We start from the raw sequence: 18,471 nt of genomic DNA, 5'->3' as shown, positions 1-18,471 counted from the left end.
GGCAGCAGAGGAAGACAGAGGATGAGATGCTTGGATAGCATCAGCGGACGTGAGTTGGAGCAAACTCTAGGAGATGGTGAAGGACAGGGAAGCCTGGCATGCTGCAGTCCATTGTGTCCTAGAGTAGGTCACTACTGAGCGACTGAACCGTAACAACAAAGTTCCGACAGGCCAGCCAGAATGTGCATATGCAGGCTTCCCCCCAAATCCAACACCCCTCACTCTTCCTCATGCCCTTGCTGGTCATTCTTCATAACACAGTCCTTGAAGCACGGCCCGAGTACCCGGAGTACTTACTCATCTAACTAAGCGCAAAGCAGTGGTTCATGCAAATAAGCGCAGGAACGCGTGCACCCAGGCTACGCTCACTTCAAATGTAAATACGGGCTCTTCCTGCCTCATCTATGCCGAGGTCACGGACGGTGCACTGGAAACGGCATCAGGGGAGCAAAGAGGGCAGAGTGCAAGACTGTTCAGGCAGGCGAGGTATAGCCTGCCAGTGGGTCAGGAGCTCAGCCTCGAGGAGGGCAGGGCGCTCACCAGCCGGAAGCCACGCCAGGAGGAGGGTCGGGAGCTGGCGCGGACGCCGTCCCCCGGCGCCGCCGAGCCCGCTGACATCAGCCGCGCTCCTCCCCTCGCCTCCCAACACTCTCAGCTCCCGGCCGGACCCTCCCTCCTCCCACCACGTGTCCTCTCCCCTCCCTCCCGAGGGGCCGCGCGCACGGGAAGCCAGAGAGACGGGGAGGATGGCGCTGTGACAGCCGGGACGCAGCCCTCGGCGTCTGCACCCGCGGCCCCGGCCCGCGCCCTGGCGCTCGGCCCGGCGGTGAGTGCGCGCGGGCGGACGGGGCGGGGGCAGCGCGGCCCCTCCCTCGGGCCCCAGGCCGCAGGGCCGCGGCGGGGGCGGGGGCGCCGACGCTGCAGCTGCTGCCACCGCCGCCGCCGCCGCCTTTGTTGCGGGCCCGCCGGGGGAGGCAGGCGGCGCCGGCCCCGGCCGCTCGGCAGGTGCGCTGGGGCCGGGAGCGGGCCAGGTGGGGAGGCGGGCCGGGCCGGGCGCGGGCAGGCAGGCGGCGGGAGCGCTCCCGGCGCGGGGCCGCGGAGAAAGGGAAATGGGACAAGATGGCTGGAGAAACCCGAGCGCGCCCCGGGGGCGCGGCAGCGGCGGCGGGCGGGGCGCCGTGCGGGTGGGCGGCGGCGGCGGGGACCTCTTAAACCGCACCTTTGCTGTGGGGCGGCGCCCCCACCTCCTGGGAGCTGGCCGGGGAGGCCGTAGCTAAGTTCTGGCCGCAGCTCCAGGGATCTGAAGCCTGTTCACCCGCCCCAGACGTATCTGGCTGCATTTGCCCGTCCTTTTTGAAAATACCGAAGAAGCGGACTTTGAACTCCGGAAGGATCTTTTCTTTGGAAGCCTGGGAGGATGCGGCCCACCAGATGCACACTCACTTCACACCTAGGAATTGCCCGCGCCCCTAGAGGGCAGGAGCGCGGGCTTTGTACTGGCGTAGGAGCTGGGCGAAAGAGAATTTGCAGAAGAGAGAATTTGCTCTCCAGATGCAATGAGTTTTGCCTGTAGGGGTGGGCCCCAGACCCTGGTGATTTCTGCCTCTTCTTGGGTATCCAAGCATTACTCTTCACTAAGGGTCCTGGGCTTGGAAAGTCACTTAAAAGTAGAATGACTCTATCTTCTGACCTGGCTCATGGACAAAACCTTTGACTCTGGAAAGTCCAGGTCTTCTGGGCCAACCAACCTCCTGACACTGAACTGGCCCTGTAGGAACAACCCAGTTGAGCGAGTGCACTATGAGTTCAAATTCCTTCATTGACAGGAAGCCAACACACCTGCTGCTGATTCCATGTTTGGGTGGCACTGGCTATGAGAAAGTTCTGCTTTTTGATGCATTAATAAAACTTCCTGGAATGTTTACCCACCAACCTGTTATGCCCTTGGGTCTCTACAGAACCAGTCTGGTCTCTCTTCCAGTCTTTTAAATATTTGAACACAGCCAGGTATGCTGACTGCCTGCAACCCTCTTCTTTTCATAACTAAATGTCACCTTCCAGCTTCCTGACGCTTTCCTTGAAGCCCTTCCTCCCCAGACCTGGCTCTTCCCTTTCTCTTGTTCCCCTGAACTGTCCTGGGGCTAAAAAGGTTTGTGTAACCTGAGCTGTCCCCTTCACAGGCTTTGAAGAGTTCACACTAGCACCTGATTTTTCTGAACTGAATCTTGCTTGCAGAGATGGCATCCACAGCCTGCCCTCTCAATTTGACCCTGAAAGAAGAGGAAGAAGAAGAAGAGATTCAGAGCCGGGAACTGGAGGATGGCCCCACAGATATGCAAAAAGTCCGAATCTGCTCAGAGGGTGGATGGGTAAGTAAGAAGGTGTGGGGTCCTCAAACAGCTGTGAGGGGCAGGCCTGGGAGCCAGGTTTGTAAAGTCTCTTCCTCAGGCAGCCACAGGAAGTAAAAATAGCCTAGCTTAGCCCAGTCCGGTGTGTTTGCATTCCTGAGAAAACAGTTCTGTGGCTTTAAAAGGCACAGCGAAGAATGGAGAAGCTAGTTATGAGAACTATCTCTTTAGCCACATAATGTATCGCCATCAAGATTGGAAGTCCAAGAGGCCACGGCTGTGTCTCTCTCCTGTACCCATGGATTCCCTATATCCTGCTTAATGCCAGGCACCTTGTAGATATCAACTAAATGTCTGCTGACCCATGTGTAAAAGAAAAATTATTCTGGCACTTGTTTAGATAATAAGGAATATACTAAGGAATATATTAATATTCAGAACTACTGAGATGGGCTTCAAGACTGGCAGAACAGGAGAGAGAAGAGAACAGGAGAGAGCGCAACAGTAAAGACAAGTGGGGTTTTATAGCCAGAGAAGAAAGCATAGGGCTCAGTGAATGGAAAATTGCTAAGAGGAGCCATCATCAGGGGGTGATTCTTTCTAAACTGACTTAGTGGAATTCTTGCTAAAACTGGGCTGTGCAGACTGTGGACCATAGCAGGTGTGTGTGCCCGGGGTAGAGGCCAAGTGGAGAAGAGGGCTCAGAGGCTGACCAAATTTGGGGTGAGGAGAAAATCTTTGTCACCTACTACTGATTGAAGGGAACCACTTAAACCATTTAAGTCTTGGGGTACTGAGCTGATATGAGGAAAGCTTTATGGGATGAGGCCGGTTGGTTCTGTGTGAACACCTCTACAGTAGTTGACACAGGAGAGAACTGCATTTCCAGCTGGCCCTGGGTGGAGGGATTGGGATAGTAGGCAGCAGTGAGTAGGGAGCGTATGCAAACATTGTCGTGTGATAGAATTCAAATTTAAAGTATAAATGCAACAGATATTTATAGTTACAGGTGTGTGCATCATTTACAGTACTTACTGGACTTCATGATAACTCAGCATGCATGGTAAACATTTTAAATAAGCACCAAATGACATTCCTTTTCTCTGCTTAGTTTTCCACTGTGTATGAATGTCATCGGTATACATAGTATGCTTTGTTTCCAATGAGAGATCTGTATCCATAGAATCATGGTCTCTGCAAACTATCTCGTCCTACTCCCCTCCCACTGCATGAGGTACAGCAGGGTTATCTGCTTTGCCCCTGGGATACACATGTATGCTGACTTCTGTTCTTAAAAACACCTCTTGAGCTGGAACCTTAAAAGTAGTGCATTTTGTTGTATGTATGTTATACTCAATTAGGAAGAAAAAAAAAAAAAAAATACGACTCCAGGCTGTGGGTTTGCCAGTCGAGCTGTTGAAGCTGGACTGCTTCTGTCTCTTCAGACCCTGCTGCTGTCCTCCTCAGTTCTAATCCCTGCAGCTGGAGAGATTTTAGAGAGCAGGAGTCATCCCATCTAGCCCTGAGCAAGAACTCAATGCTTTGAGGCTATACTGGCCAACCGAGAACATTTAGACAGAATGGAGAAGCATGCAAAACAGGTGCAGTAGAAGCAAGCATTAGAGTCTGTTGGGACAACTCAGAAAAGAGCAAGGTGAAGCCCATGCTTGGCTGGGAAAGGAAGTAACCAGCGGAGCTGGAGGAGGAGGACTGGCATGTGTGGCATCCAAGCAACCTGCCATCCATCTGCAGTTACTCAGCGCAGTGCTGGGTGTTATTAAGACAAAGTTCTTAGTCTCGTGGAATTATTAATACTTGTTTTATGAGGAAGACAGGAAAGTAAATCTGATTAATTGCACAGTATTTGGAATTCTGTGGTAGATGTCAGGTCTGGACAGTCTCTCCTACAGGCTGGAGAACGCCTGGAAAAAACAGGCAAGGACCTGGTCTTGAGTAGTAAATAGTTTTGCCCCCTCCCAGGTACATCTGGGCAGAGACATTTCTGGTTGTCATGACTTGTGGTGGAACTTGGGAAGTGGGAGAGCCTACTGGCATCTCCTGGGTAGAGGCCCAGGATGCTTCCATACATCTGTGATACCCAGGACAGCCCCTGCAACAGAGAATGATCTGGCCAGAAGTGTCAGCGGTGCTGAGTGAAAAAAAATCCTGTTCCAGGGCAACTAGAAGAAAACTATCAAATCTGTCTCTTACGTATGTGTTTTGGCTGTAAGCTGTGTTAGGGTAATCAATAAAAGCTTTCAATCTTAAGAACCATGCTATAAGGGTAATATTGCATGGGAGAATTGGAGTAGAAATACAATTTCAGGTAGAGAAAAGGGAACATGTACTTTGAACCAAGTCTTAGGCAGAGGTGGAACCAGCCAAGGGAAGGGAAGATCTTGCTATCTAGGAAGCCAGGAGCACAGGCACTGGAAAAAAAGTTTCTGTGTAGAGTCAGCAGTAGCTCTTGCAGCTGGAGCCTGCGGTGCGTGTCAGGGAGTGGAGGAGACGGTTGAGAGAAGCAGGGCGGGCCTCAGGCTCAAGCCAGCCGCTCGGGGGTGTATGTTGCGCCCTGGAGTCTGAACTCTCTCCTTAGAAGCTCTAAGGAAGAAGTCCTCGGTTCATCTTTCTTAAGGGACCCTGGGGTTTGCTACTGCCACGAGGAAGGGGCCTAAGTGACCTGCTGAGAAAGTGTGGGCATGGGAGTCAGACTTGCTAACTGTGACCGTGGGCAAGATACTTATCAGCCATTCGCTCACCCATAAAACTGGGGTAGTGATCCCCATATCCTTGTATTACCTAAAGGATTCAATACGAGTGCAAGAAGGAATGCCCTACACAGTGCCTGGCATACAGCAGGCACTCTATCAGTGCACTGGTCCCAGGCCTCTGCCCTAAGAGCCCCACTGCCTTTGTTGAGTGGTTATACAGCTTCGTTAGCATGCCTGGGCAGCATGTAAGTACTCTAGGATAGTTAGATAAGCATTGGAATGACAGCTCTTGGGGCCGAGCAAGGCAGCACACACAAGCAGAAGGAAGTACACCTATCTGATGAGTCCCTGACCTTCTAGGAAGGGAGGAGGGCAGGGATCGAGGGCCCCTACCTGTGAGACCCAGCAAGGGTGGGAGTCTGGGGGTTGGACGCTGGCTGCCTGATTTCTGAGTTTGGCCCAGGGCTGGCCCTGTTTACCTTCTGCTGTGCTTGGCCAGATAAAAGGCCTCTGTAGAGAGCAGGGAGGCCCGCACGGCAGGGCCTAGCTGAAGGCTTGCTCAGTTCTCACAGAAGGTTGCTGTGAGCAGAATTACTAAGCCACTACACCGTGTGCCTCTGAAGCATCGTGTGGGCTTGTCTGAGGACCCTCCGTGGCTCAGTCGTACATGGATGAATCCAACCCCGGCCTCCAGGTGCCTTCTCACCACTCCAGGGCTGCTGTATTTTTACCACACTGGGTACGTGTTACCTTCTATGAGTGCTGATAGGGATCGCCCTTCTGAAATGACAGGCACAGCCAGTCCTGTGTCCTGTTTTATCAGCAAAGGGAAAGGGACTATAAATAGGTATAGCCTAGATCTGAAATTTCCTAGGGAGAGAAAAGGCCAAAGGGAGAGTTGTTCAAAAGCCTGGGAAGTGGGATGGGGTGGGATGGAAAATTCCTAGATGCCTGGCTTTCCAGATTGATGAAATCTGAGCAGAGCCTGGAGACCCAATCCATTATACCTCCTGGTATTTTACACTAGGCATTTTTGTCCATTCTTACTCCAAAGAGTAGGCTCAGTTTTGTGACAGACAAATTTTAATGATTATTTGAAACTATTCCAGGTAGAACAAGAGAAACGAAGAGAGTGTATACTTAAATCTTTGACTCAAAAACAGCATTTCAAGGGATTACTTTCTACAGGAAGTGTCCTAGGCTTAGGGGAACAAAACAGAGTAAGCCCAGGTTCTGCCCTCAGTGAGCTGATACTCTAGTGAAAGAAGCAGACAGGTACACCAAGAGGATCCTGCAGTGTGATTAGTGCCTTGAGCCCAGGGCATTACAAGGTACACAGCCCAGGTTGAGGCCAGCTTGCCCAGGGAACAGGGTATCTGGGCTGAATCTTGGAAGGTGGGTGGGTGTCAGCCAGGCCAAGAATGGGAAAGACTTGTGAAGCAGCACGTATGGAGACCTCCTGGTCTTTGGAGGAGTGGGAATGGTTTGTTAAGGAACTGCTGGAGCCAAGTTCCACTGAGCGTGTGGGGTAGAAGTGAGAGCATGCAAGCTGGGTACCAGGGAGGCTATTCTGCCCTCTGTAAGGGCTTGGAGCCTTGAAGTCAGACATCCTAGGTCCCAGCCTCAACCCTATTGTTTATTGGCTGTGGGATTTTAGACCAGAAACAGGGCTGCTCTGAGCCAGTTTCCTCCTGGTTTAAATGGGGTTCTGGGGGGAAATAAATGAAGCAGTTACAGGGCCTTTCGCAGGAAGTTCTCCCTATGTGGAAGGGGCTGTGAGGGTGGGGAGGGATGGGGTGGACTTTGTGAATAATGCGGAAAGGCCAGGAGGTCTAAATGACTGATGGCCAGACACCTGAAGAAGCTGCAGGCCGTGCAGACACTGAACTTTTCTAAGATGATGGAAAACATCATCATGATCCCCCCAGGCTCTAAACTGCGCCACGGGAAATAGCTCTGAACACAGCAGCCCAGTGATGCTTTACCACTGAATATGAGCTTTGGAATAGGATTTTTAATGACTGCAAGATGACACGTAGTAAAAGAAAAGAGTTGAACAAGAGGAGGTTGGTCTGGGTGGCTTGGCTGCAATCGACCACGTGGGCACCCCCTCCCACTGGCCCACAGTGTCAGGGAGGTACGGGAGCGGAGAGTGGAGCTCTGTCTTTAGGGCTTTCTGCTGTGGGTCTAGGCATCAAAGCAAACCAGTTTGCTCCAGTATCTCATTACATAAATTGAAGCTCTAATTAGCCCTTCTCTCCTCCTCCTCGTCCTCTTATGGAGTGGAAAAGGCCAGATGAGGTCCCTGCTCTCACCGGCTCCTCCCCGGGCAGCTTTGGGTTCTGAGTCATACACTGGGGCTAGCGCTCTGCAGCTGGAGACTAGTGCCAGGCAACCCCCAGCACCCCGTGGTCTGAGGGTCTGTGACTGAGGGAGACAGCAGGGCTGTGTTGGCAGGGGAACCGCCTCAGGATGTTCCTTCCTGTAGTCTACTGGCTCTGGGTGGGGGCTTAGCCGTGATCAGCTCTCCCTGCTTCGTGTGAGGATCCAGTCTCTCGACCTGGTGATCCATGGTGGGGAGTTTTCATCTCAGGGTTCTGCTCTCCTTATCCGTGAATGGGAGTGTGGCAAGCACTCAGCAGGGCACAGTGGACCTTGTTGACATCCAGATTTTGCACCTTGGAGCCGTGTGAGGACTGATGAGTCTCCAGGCCCAGGCCCGCCCTTGTGAGATAGTGGTGTGTGATCTGCATCTACATGTGCCGACGAGCCATTGAGAAAAGCCTGTTCACCGTTGCAGGTGCCAGCCCTGTTCGATGAGGTGGCCATATATTTTTCCGATGAGGAGTGGGAAGTTTTGACGGAGCAACAAAAGGCTCTCTACCGCGAGGTCATGAGGATGAATTATGAAACTGTCCTGTCTCTGGGTAAAACTTTGTTTTCCTTTGTCTCTTAGAAGCGCTGAGCCCAGAGAATTGATTCTGTGTCTCTCTTCTCAGGTGTATGCAACATACCTCTCTCCTGAACCTGGACTCTGTCCCCTCAATGCCTGTGCCCATTTAATTTCCTGTTTTTGACTTAGGCAGGATATAAATATTGTGTCTTCCTACTCAGCAGCTCATGCCAGCTCTCAGAACCATCCTCATTCAACCCAGGCGTACTTATCAAAAAAAAAAAAAATAAAGACATCTAAGAAATGTCACTGTGGATCTGGGCCTGTACTTTATACGTTCCTAGGAGAGAAGGCAGGCCTCGCTGTTATCCTGTCAGCCTCAGAAGCTTGGGGACATATCCCCAAAGAATCCTTGTTGCTTCCCTCCCAGCACTGATATTATAAGAGTCTAACCATTTGGAGGGATTTCCCCACTTGGCTCGTGCAGGTACTGGAATGCTCATTAGATCAATGGCTGCATACACCCACTTCCCTGCTAAATGCAGTTCCTTTTTGTCATTGCTAGTCCGGGCCCTCATTATCAGAGATCCATAAATTCCCTTGGACAGACCTATTTCCCATCATATTTTTTCTTTAAGTATCCCTGAATCCTTCTCTACTGCCTTTCATAAATCTCCATACTGAGAAGACGGTAGGGGTGAGAGTGGAGGGGAGGTTTGCTTAAGTACTACAAAGTACTTATTTTGGCAATTCTCCAAGACAGTAACACAGCTGTTAACCTGTTTTATTTCCTGTAAACAGAATTCCCATTCCCTAAGCCTGACATGATCACTCGGTTGGAAAGGGAGGAGGAGTCTCAGAATTCTGATGAATGGCAGCTCCAAGGAGGAACCTTTGCAGGTACTATCATTAACCCAATCCAGAAGGCATCCAGTGGGAGAATTATGAAGATGGATTTTAAGTTTACATTAAGGTACATTCTGGGGGTATTTAAGTGTAAGGCAAGGTTCTGAGGCAGAAAGACTATGGGCTTTGGAGTTTCAAAATCTCCTTGTTTCCCATGCTGTGTAACCTTCGGCAACTTCATCCACGTCTCTGATTGTCCGTTTCTTCATCTGTCAACTGCGGGTTATAAATCTCAAGGTGCAACCTCGTATGCAGGTGAATGAAATTGAAGTTTGTGTGGCTTTGGCCCAGTGCACATCTTGACTGCCTTGGGAGCATACCACACACTTCTGAAAGCTAAGAAAAACAGCGTGGCAAAGCATGCATCCAGGGTGATTTACTTGACTTCCTGTCTGCTTCATCTTGGATGGAAAAAGCAGTGGCAGCTGTAGTACACATTTGAGCAAATGCGTCTAAAGAAGCATACAGTGTTGTACTGAGAAACAGCTATTGAGCAGGAGTTGGATAAATACAGCTTCCCAATAGCCAGAGTGATTTTATTTGCCTTCTCTCTATAAGTAATAGTTTAAAATGCTGTACTTCATTGATTCTAAAAGATGTATTTCTCTCATCACTTTAACATCTCTGCAATTGAGAATGCTTCTTAAAACTGGTGGGTCTTCCCTGGTGGCTCAGACAGTTAAGAATCTGCGTGTAATACCAAAGACCCAGGTTCAATCCTTGGATCGGGAAGATCCCCTGGAAAAGGGAATGGCAACCCACTCCAGTATTCTTGCCTGGAGAATCCCATGGACAGAGGAACCTGGGCTACAGTCCATGGCATCGCAAAGAGTCAGATATGACTGAGTGACTAACACTTAAAACTGATGGCATGTTAGTTTCACTAGTGGCATTTTTTTTTTCTTAACGGCATGTAATGGTACGTCTTGCAATTGATGGGTTCTTAGTTTTGGTGAGATATGGTAATATCCCTGAGTAATAGTAAATTTCTGTGACCACTCTCTAAATAGAAACATACAGTGAAACCCAGTTCTGACATGGGTATGCAAAAACCATACTTCTGCCTTATAAGCTTAACTTTGCTAAGTGTGGTGTTGCTATAGATTTTCTTGGTTTAAGGGATATGATTCAGTTCATGATGATACAGTTCTGTAACACTATGTGTAGAATGGGTTGTATTTGGCTTCTCACCCAGGTAAAGGTTATTTTGGCCCAGGCATGGCCCTCACAGTTAGTACATTACTCAAGCTTGGTGCCCGTGTTCAGTTGCGAGCCCTTGCCACTTTCTGGCTTTGCCACCTTGATGCGTTACTGAATTTTTCTACACTCATCCGCAAAGACAGAGTAAAGAAACAGTTATTGTGAGAAGTAGATGTGGTCATCTATGGGAACGGGCACAGGGGTGAGGACTTTGGAAGTATCTGTTATTAAAGTGACTGCTTTTAGTGAACTTCAGATTCAGGTAGTCTTGGTATTTTGACCAAAAACAAATCAAGGAATGACCCCAAAATCATTTGACTGACGGGCACTATCTTCACCCCTCCCTGTATGTCTTCCAGAAAAGGAAGAATCCGACATGAAGCCCCCAGATTGGGCGGGCCCGATGAACGCAGCCTCACAGTTTCCCCAGCCTCAGCACCTGGATGGCTTTGGCCTCCGTCTGCCTCGGGACATCACAGAGCTGCCCGAGTGGGGCGAGGGGTACCCCTTTTACATGGCCATGGGCTTCCCCGGGTACGACCTCTCGGCTGACGACCTGGCCGGAAAGTTCCAGTTCAGCCGGGGCATGCGCCGCAGTTACGACGCAGGGTTCAAGTTAATGGTGGTGGAGTACGCCGAGAGCACCAACAACTGCCAGGCGGCCAAGCAGTTTGGGGTGCTGGAGAAAAACGTCCGCGACTGGCGCAAAGTGAAGCCGCAGCTGCAGAACGCCCACGCCATGCGGCGTGCCTTCCGCGGCCCCAAGAACGGGCGCTTCGCCCTGGTGGACCAGCGCGTGGCCGAGTATGTGCGATACATGCAGGCCAAAGGGGACCCTATCACCAGGGAGGCCATGCAGCTGAAAGCGCTGGAGATTGCCCAGGAGATGAACATTCCAGAGAAAGGGTTCAAGGCTAGCTTGGGCTGGTGTCGAAGAATGATGCGGAGGTATGACTTGTCTCTGCGGCATAAGGTGCCCGTGCCCCAGCAGCTGCCTGAAGACCTGACGGAGAAGCTTGTCACCTACCAGCGGAGCGTCCTGGCTCTGCGCAGGGCACACGACTACCAGGTGGCTCAGATGGGAAATGCAGACGAGACGCCCATTTGCTTAGAGGTGCCCTCGAGGGTGACTGTGGACAACCAGGGGGAAAAGCCTGTCTTGGTCAAGACGCCAGGGAGGGAGAAACTGAAAATCACAGCCATGCTTGGTGTCTTGGCTGATGGGAGGAAGTTACCTCCATATATCATTCTGAGGGGCACGTACATCCCCCCTGGGAAGTTCCCGAGTGGCATGGAAATCCGCTGCCACCGGTATGGATGGATGACGGAGGATCTGATGCAGGACTGGCTGGAGGTGGTGTGGAGGCGGAGGACGGGCGCGGTGCCCAAGCAGCGAGGGCTGCTGATCCTGAATGGCTTCCGGGGCCATGCCACCGACTCGGTGAAGAGCTCCATGGAGAGCATGAACACTGACATGGTCATCATTCCGGGGGGCTTGACCTCGCAGCTGCAGGTGTTGGATGTGGTGGTCTACAAACCACTGAATGACAGTGTCCGGGCCCAGTATTCCAACTGGCTCCTGGCGGGGAACCTGGCGCTGAGCCCCACCGGGAACGCCAAGAAGCCGCCGCTGGGCCTTTTTCTGGAGTGGGTCATGGTGGCGTGGAATAGCATCTCAAGCGAGTCCATCGTCCAAGGGTTCAAGAAGTGCCACATCTCCAGCAACCTGGAGGATGAGGATGACGTGCTGTGGGAAATCGAGAGTGAGCTGCCAGGCGGAGGGGAGCCGTCCAAGGAGTGTGATGCTGAGAGCCTGGCAGAGAGCCGCTGAGGGAAGGCCGAGGTGAGCAGCCGGCAGGGGCAGCTGGGCGCCGTCCCCGCGGGACACGTCGGGTCTCACAAACAGCCCTTTGTCTCTTGCCGTTCTTTCTGAGAACTCTTCGACCCCACAGTGCAGTGCTGCAGGTAGCAGGCCGTCAGCATTTTCTCCTTCATAGGAAACTTTGGTTGCCTGGCTTATTTCATGGGTATTTTGTATAATGCATGAAGTGAACGAGTGAGCTGCCTGAACATTTAATCTGAGAGCCATAATGCTGAAATTATTTAATCCTGAAGGAGCATAGTTTGACATGACTCCGTTAAAAAGTTTTGTCTGCAAAACCATAATTTTTCTTCCCCATATAAATCATGAATATATAGGGCCAACGTGTGTACCTGATTCACTTGAAGCAACTGTGCTCACCTTGGCTAGCCTGGAGAGCTGGGATGTAAGGACGTGTGCACCTTCAAACTGCGTCTCCTGGGTCTCAAGTTTCCATCTGGGGTAGTCTGCAGTAGCCCAGTGGGGAATGAAAGAAATAGCTTATGTTCGCTTTTCCCTGGGACATCAAATGTGTTTTAAAGCATCATCTTATCCTGATGACGACATTCACATGGAATAAACTATTACAATAATTTCACAGACATGTGAAGGGTGATATTTTTAAACTGAAATTCTGTACCAAAAAACAAACCAGAATGCTTATCTAGGACTCCAGTAAGTGAAGTCTGAAGACAATAAGGCCTGGCATTTTCAGAGTTAAGTATAGAAGGGCCACCGCTTTAATAGGAAGTTGGGAGTGGAGGACTACCAAACACCAGTAGAATGATTCTTCCCCCCAAACCCCTGAGAGCGGAAAGTGACCACCTACAGTGGGCAGCATACAGAGAACAGACACATATTCTTTTTTGTTATTTCCCTAATTTGTTCAGTTCACTTGTTCCTCCCAACAGTGTTTAATATGAAGAGAGCACTCCTTTTACAAAGGACCTAAATGTATTTTGATATTTCTTTCCTGTAAAGTATAATTAGGTATTTCCATCCTACTTGCTGCTTTCTCTAAATGAAATCTCCTGTCAGACACCCCCACTTCATGCTGCGTAAGCTGAAGAGTGACTTAAGTCTCCTTCTCTGCCCCCAAATCAAGTGAAAGTGAAAGTTACTCGTGTCCAACTCTTTCCAACGACCCCATGGACTATACAGTCCATGGAATTCTCCAAGCCAGAATACCGGAGTGGGTAGCCTTTCCCTTCTCAGAGGATCTTTCAAACCCAGGGATCGAACCCAGGTCTCCTGCATTGCAGGCAGATTCTTTACCAGCTGAGCCACAAGGGAAGCCCAAATCAAATTGTACTAGAAGTTCTTACGGTCAAAATCACTAAAATTGCTTTTTTTCCCTCATGTCCTCTAATCTATGAATTCAGCCTCCCTTTATGAATTCAGCCTGCTAACCATCATATTGCATCCACTGAATATCAAATAGGAGTTATAGTGAGTTTTTACCACATTTACCTTCCTCCCCCACCCCATTGTTGTTCAGTCGCTAAGTTGTGTTTGACTTTTTGTGACCGCATGGACTGCAGCACTCCAGGTTCCTCTGTTCCTCCACTGTCTCCCAGTTTGCTCTAATTCATGTCCGTTGAGTCACTAATGCTGTCTAACCATCTCATCCTCTGCTACCCTCCTCTTTTGCTTTCAGTCTTTCCCAGCATCAGTCTTTTCCAATGAATCTGTTTTGCCTCAGGTGGCCAAAGTATTGGAGCTTCAGCTTCAGCATCAGTCCTTCCAAGTGAATCTTCAGTGTTGATCTCCTTTAGGATTGACTGGTTTCATCTCCTTACAGTCCCAGGGACTCTCAAGAGTCTTCTCCAGCACCATAGTTTGAAAGCATCAATTCTTCACCGCTCAGCCACCTTCGAATTGTGGTGCTGAACTCTTGAGAGTCCCTTGGCCTGTAGCTTCCCGGGTGGTGCAGTGGTGAAGAATCTGCCTGCCAGTGCAGGAGACACAAGAGATGTGGGTTCGATCCCTGGGTCAGGAAGATCCCCTGGAGGAGGAAAATGGCAACCCATTCCAGTACTCTTGCCTGGAAAATCCCATGGACAGAGGAGCCTGGTGGGCTGCAGTCCATGGGATCACAAAAAGTCGGGACACAACTGAACACAATCATCATCTCACATCCATGCATGACTACTGGAAAAATCATAGTTATGACTATACAGTCCTTTGTCGGTAAAGTGATGTCTCTGCTTTTCAATGTGCTAAGTTTGTCACAGCTTTCCTTCCAAGGAACAAGCGTCTTTTAATTTCATGGCTGCAGTCACTGTCTGCAGTGATTTTGGAGCCCAAGAAAATTGGTCACTGTTTTTACTTTTTCCCTATCTGCCATGAAGTGATGAGACCAAATACCGTGATCCTAGTTCTTTTTAATGTTGAGTTTCAAGCCAGCTTTCTCACTCTCCTCTTTCACTCAACAAGAGCCTTTTTAGTTCCTCTTCACTTTTGCTATTAGAGTGGTATTATCTGCATATATGAGATTGTTGATGTTTCTCCTGGCAATCTTGATTCCAACTTGTGATTCATCCAGCCTGGCATTTCACATGATACACTCTGCATATAAGTTAAATAAGTTAAATATACAGCCTTGCTATACTCCTTTCCCAATTTGAAACCAGTCAGGTATTCCATGACCAGTTCTAACTGTTGCTTCTTAACTTGCATGCAGGTTTCTCAGGAGACAGGTAAGGTAGTCTGGTATTCCCGTCTCTCTTTAAGAATTTTCCAGTTTGTTGTGATCTACACAGTCAAAAACTTTAGCATGGTCAATAGAGCAGAAGTAGATGTTTTTCTGAAACTCCCTTGCTTTCTCCATGATCCATCAGATGTTAGCAATTTGATCATTGGTTCCTCTGCCTCTTTGAAACCCAGCTTGTATATCTGAAAGTTCTTGGTTCATGTACTGCTCAAGCCTAGCTTGAAGGATTTTAAGCAGATGACATTTCTGTGTATTTTTAATTTGCTAAGGTATATGCTACCCATAGGACTGGATCAAAAACTGTCAAAAGGAAGAAAACAAGGCTGGGGCAGAGCTGTGGACATGGGCCGTGCATTTACATCAGAACCATGAGTTTCGGCTCATCTTGACAGCCACAGGTCTCTGTATAGTTGCCCTGGTTTTGAGCCGAGAAAGTTATAGAAGTAGACAGGATTATCAGTGAATAAGACATCTGAGAGGAGACATATGGGCATAAAATGGCCTCTTCTCATCTGTTTGGAAATGTGACTAATGGAATAATTATGTTCATGAAGTTACAGTGTCTAAAATCCAAAGGTTAACTCATACTTATGTTCTGTTTTCTAGCAAATAGAACTGTTTGGAACATTTGGGGAGGAAAAGCTTCAGGAAGATTCCTCGCAGCCTGAATGCACAGGGGAAGCAGGAAAAGGCCGTGGGGCTTGAAATAACCCAGATCTGGACAGCAGCCTGAGCATCCGGCCCTGGGATAGAGCCCAGCCCCATCCATGAGGAGTCCGAAAAGTTGAGGACCCTTCATTCATCAGAGACGTGATTAGAACAGAAACTGCCTCTGCCTCATTTCTTGTTTTAGAAATTACATTTATAGAACCTGTAAATAGGGGTGAGCAAACGTATTTCCTAGAGAAGAGACCATTTGTTCAACACCAACAAGAAACTCATCATATGGGCCCAACTCCACTGGTATTCTTTCTTTGGAGAAAACCTCGTTAATGTTTTTCCTTCTGCCTCTAAAAATGCTTCCATCAGTAGAACCTGTCCCCACACAGGTCAAGACTGCAGAGAAGGCTTTGTAGAAATGGTCATTTATGTACACGAGCTACTTACTCATTTCTTTTTGGAAAAATGAGATGCTAATAATGACCAAATTCAGACATACTGGCCTAGTGCCAGCAGATGGCTTTTCTACAGACAAACTAGGTTAGTATGGAAGATACAGATTAAAATAAACTGCTACTTTATTTATCTTCCCAATCTGGTTGGCAGCTAGACTTTTCTAGGGTCTCATTTAATGGCCCTATTTTTCATTATTATTATATTTAATGATAGGGTAGCATTTAGTACACAAGCTCTTTTGTTTCTCAGGCTGCCTGCAGAAGTCACCATAAATTATCTGCTGTCTACATGGTACAAAGCCCATTGACTCACCTGATACTGTTTGGTTAATTCCTTAATATTTTTATCACAAGGGTGGTAAGAGGGCTTGGGCCTTTAGCCACAGCTGTTTCAGGACTTCTAAACTTCTATCCTGCAGAAATAGGTGGGAGATCCTTGAAATTTTACACTAATTTGCATTCCCACATAAATTGGGTGTTATTAAAACATTCCATCAAAGCTACCTGTGCTACAAAAAAATATGCCAGAACCTCATAGACAAAGCCATTGCTAGAAATGTCATTCCAATGTCAGATCTGGATAACAGGTTACCATAACCACTTTTCCTTCCTATAGACCCAGCTCATTTGTATAATCTTCTTGGCATTCTGAAACACCTATTTCTACTCAGGTACTCATTCCTATTTTTAGTGACCCATGTTCCTCATTTTTTAAAACCAGTTTTCCTCCAAGAGGGGAACTTTAACTTCTGGTGTCTAATTACTTTTCAAAGTTTGAATTGTTTCCTCATTTGCTTTTAGCTGCAGTTTTCTTTTATCATCTCAAATGGCATCTAAATCCAGCTACTTTTCATTCCCTCCAATTCCACTTAATTTATCCTCCACTATCCTGCTTCCTGGCCCTTTCCTCTTTATGTCCTGTTTTACTTGTTTTGGGAGCTTAAAGGATTTTATAAGACCTAGTTTTTGGTTCTTGCACTGGAGCCATAGTTGTCTTGCAGAGAAGAGTAGAAAATGGGTTCAACTCCTGTTTCATTCCACCAACACCTCGAGTCTCATCATCAGCTGACAGATGATGCCTTACAGGTTGCACAGCACTGGAACTTCCTAGAGTAATGGCTCTACTGTCGGGGTTTTCTGGGCTCACTCTTCCACTGACTTACGATCTATGCCTAACAGAGCCCCAGTACAACTATTTTGCAGAATGGCTATTACCCTAGGGATACTATAGCACATATTGAGGCATAGTTGTACTCCCCAGTAGATAGGAACTGACTCTTAACAATAAACTTTGATAATAAAGACAATAGGCTCTGGTGGTTTATTATCTGCTAGCATTTTTAAAAAGTCACATTTCAAACTCTCATTTACACTTCATTCTCCACTCAGTTTGGTACCAATATCTTATATTCTTGAATAAAAAAGTCTGTTCATGGGATGACAATGTAATTACTGTTGGTATCTCTAAAGGTAAATATGTGTGGTTTCCAACTGGCTTTTAAAGGTGGGGGAAAGGGCCCTAGCAAAAATAGCTTTTGCCCTGTCATGTTTAGTGACTGTTTTCAGGAATGGTAAGTTACCAATCAATGAAGGAAATCCATAAAGGGATAGTAAAAGAATGGAAACATGCTAGCAGGTTGATGAATAGAAAACTTGGTCCTGTTTTGATAAATATTTTTTCAAATGAAAGTATGATGAATCTATATGCCTTTTAATATTGTGCTTTTACTAATTACCATCCCAGTTGATTGAATTAAATATTAGGCTACACTCCAATAATAATCTAGATATTTTTCCTTTATTAAGCTATGAGAACTGAATGCTGAACCAATCTGTTGGCCATAGCATCTAAGTCTGACTCCCAAACCATTATTCAGACTGGAGGAATTTCTCGTTTAAGTCAAAGACACAATGAAACATAGGCATTTTTATATGGTCAAAGTGAGCAATCATTTAGAAGTCACTTCACGAAATCTGATCAGCAACACGCTAATCACTTCAGGCAATGGGAGAAGTGTTAGAGGAAGTGTGTGCCTGACTGATCCCAGGAAGGATGATGAAGGTGATAAGAATATGTGCTAAACCAGCACTTGGTGCCTGGTAGACAAGCGGGCCTTACCATATCTGGTTTTGAACAATGGTAACACCTATAGCTGAAAGAATTACTGAAATCTCTAAAGGAAAAATAAGCTTTATTCTAAGCCTGAAATTATCTCACTTCTAATTGCCTTCTTCCTCTATTTTTCTAAATGATGCCTAATAATAAGCACTCAGGATTTCTGAAGAAACTAATTATAAAAGATGCACTGCACTCAGGATCCCAAAATGGAGCTAGAGCTGGGGGCAGTGTTTCGTGGAACCGGGGTATTTGAATCTCAGAGTCTATCTTGAAACATCCCAAGTAGCAATCACTCTTTCTGCCTGCCTGCCATGCCCTTGACCTCCTCTCTCCACTGTACAAATGATACTTGAGGAAACCTGGCGTGGGAAGCGGGCCTTAAGAGTGAGGCCCCAGGCTTGGGAGTCCTCTGGTGCCCTATGGTTCCACGAGAACAGATGAGTAGGGACTCAGGCCAGGTCCCATAGCTAGTGAGGAATTCTCTGTGGAGGTCCACTGCTACCAGATTTCAATGGGAACCTGCCCTTGTAATGAGCAGCAGGGCATGTTCAAGATGTCTAAATGTCTCTCCATCTATGGAACACATGAAATGTAATACATACTTA

The 18,471-nt window shown here is 48.0% G+C and overlaps 1 protein-coding gene across 3 annotated transcripts; it reads left to right on the top strand.

Moving 5' to 3' along the window:
• The first annotated feature begins 741 nt into the window (after positions 1-741).
• On the top strand, positions 742-17,054 carry POGK (pogo transposable element derived with KRAB domain). Of its 3 annotated transcripts, none has more exons than XM_052637551.1 (6): positions 742-826; positions 2,236-2,369; positions 7,860-7,986; positions 8,754-8,852; positions 10,418-11,901; positions 15,239-17,054. In XM_052637551.1, exons 2-5 carry the CDS (start codon positions 2,238-2,240, stop codon positions 11,887-11,889), a joined length of 1,830 nt encoding a protein of 609 aa, XP_052493511.1. In that variant the 5' UTR covers positions 742-826; positions 2,236-2,237; the 3' UTR covers positions 11,890-11,901; positions 15,239-17,054. The 3 variants fall into 3 exon arrangements, with proteins under 3 accessions (XP_052493511.1, XP_052493512.1, XP_052493513.1); XM_052637552.1 differs by lacking the exon at positions 742-826 and adding an exon at positions 1,905-2,007 and having other exon boundaries at positions 2,181-2,369; XM_052637553.1 differs by lacking the exon at positions 742-826 and adding an exon at positions 1,964-2,007.
• Positions 17,055-18,471: the final 1,417 nt, after the last annotated feature.

Source organism: Budorcas taxicolor, chromosome 3 (genome assembly GCF_023091745.1).
Source record: "Budorcas taxicolor isolate Tak-1 chromosome 3, Takin1.1, whole genome shotgun sequence".
Classification (NCBI taxonomy): Eukaryota; Metazoa; Chordata; class Mammalia; order Artiodactyla; family Bovidae; genus Budorcas; species Budorcas taxicolor.
The sequence above is the reverse complement of the archived record's forward strand: the minus strand, read 5'-3'. Positions and strand labels throughout refer to the sequence as shown.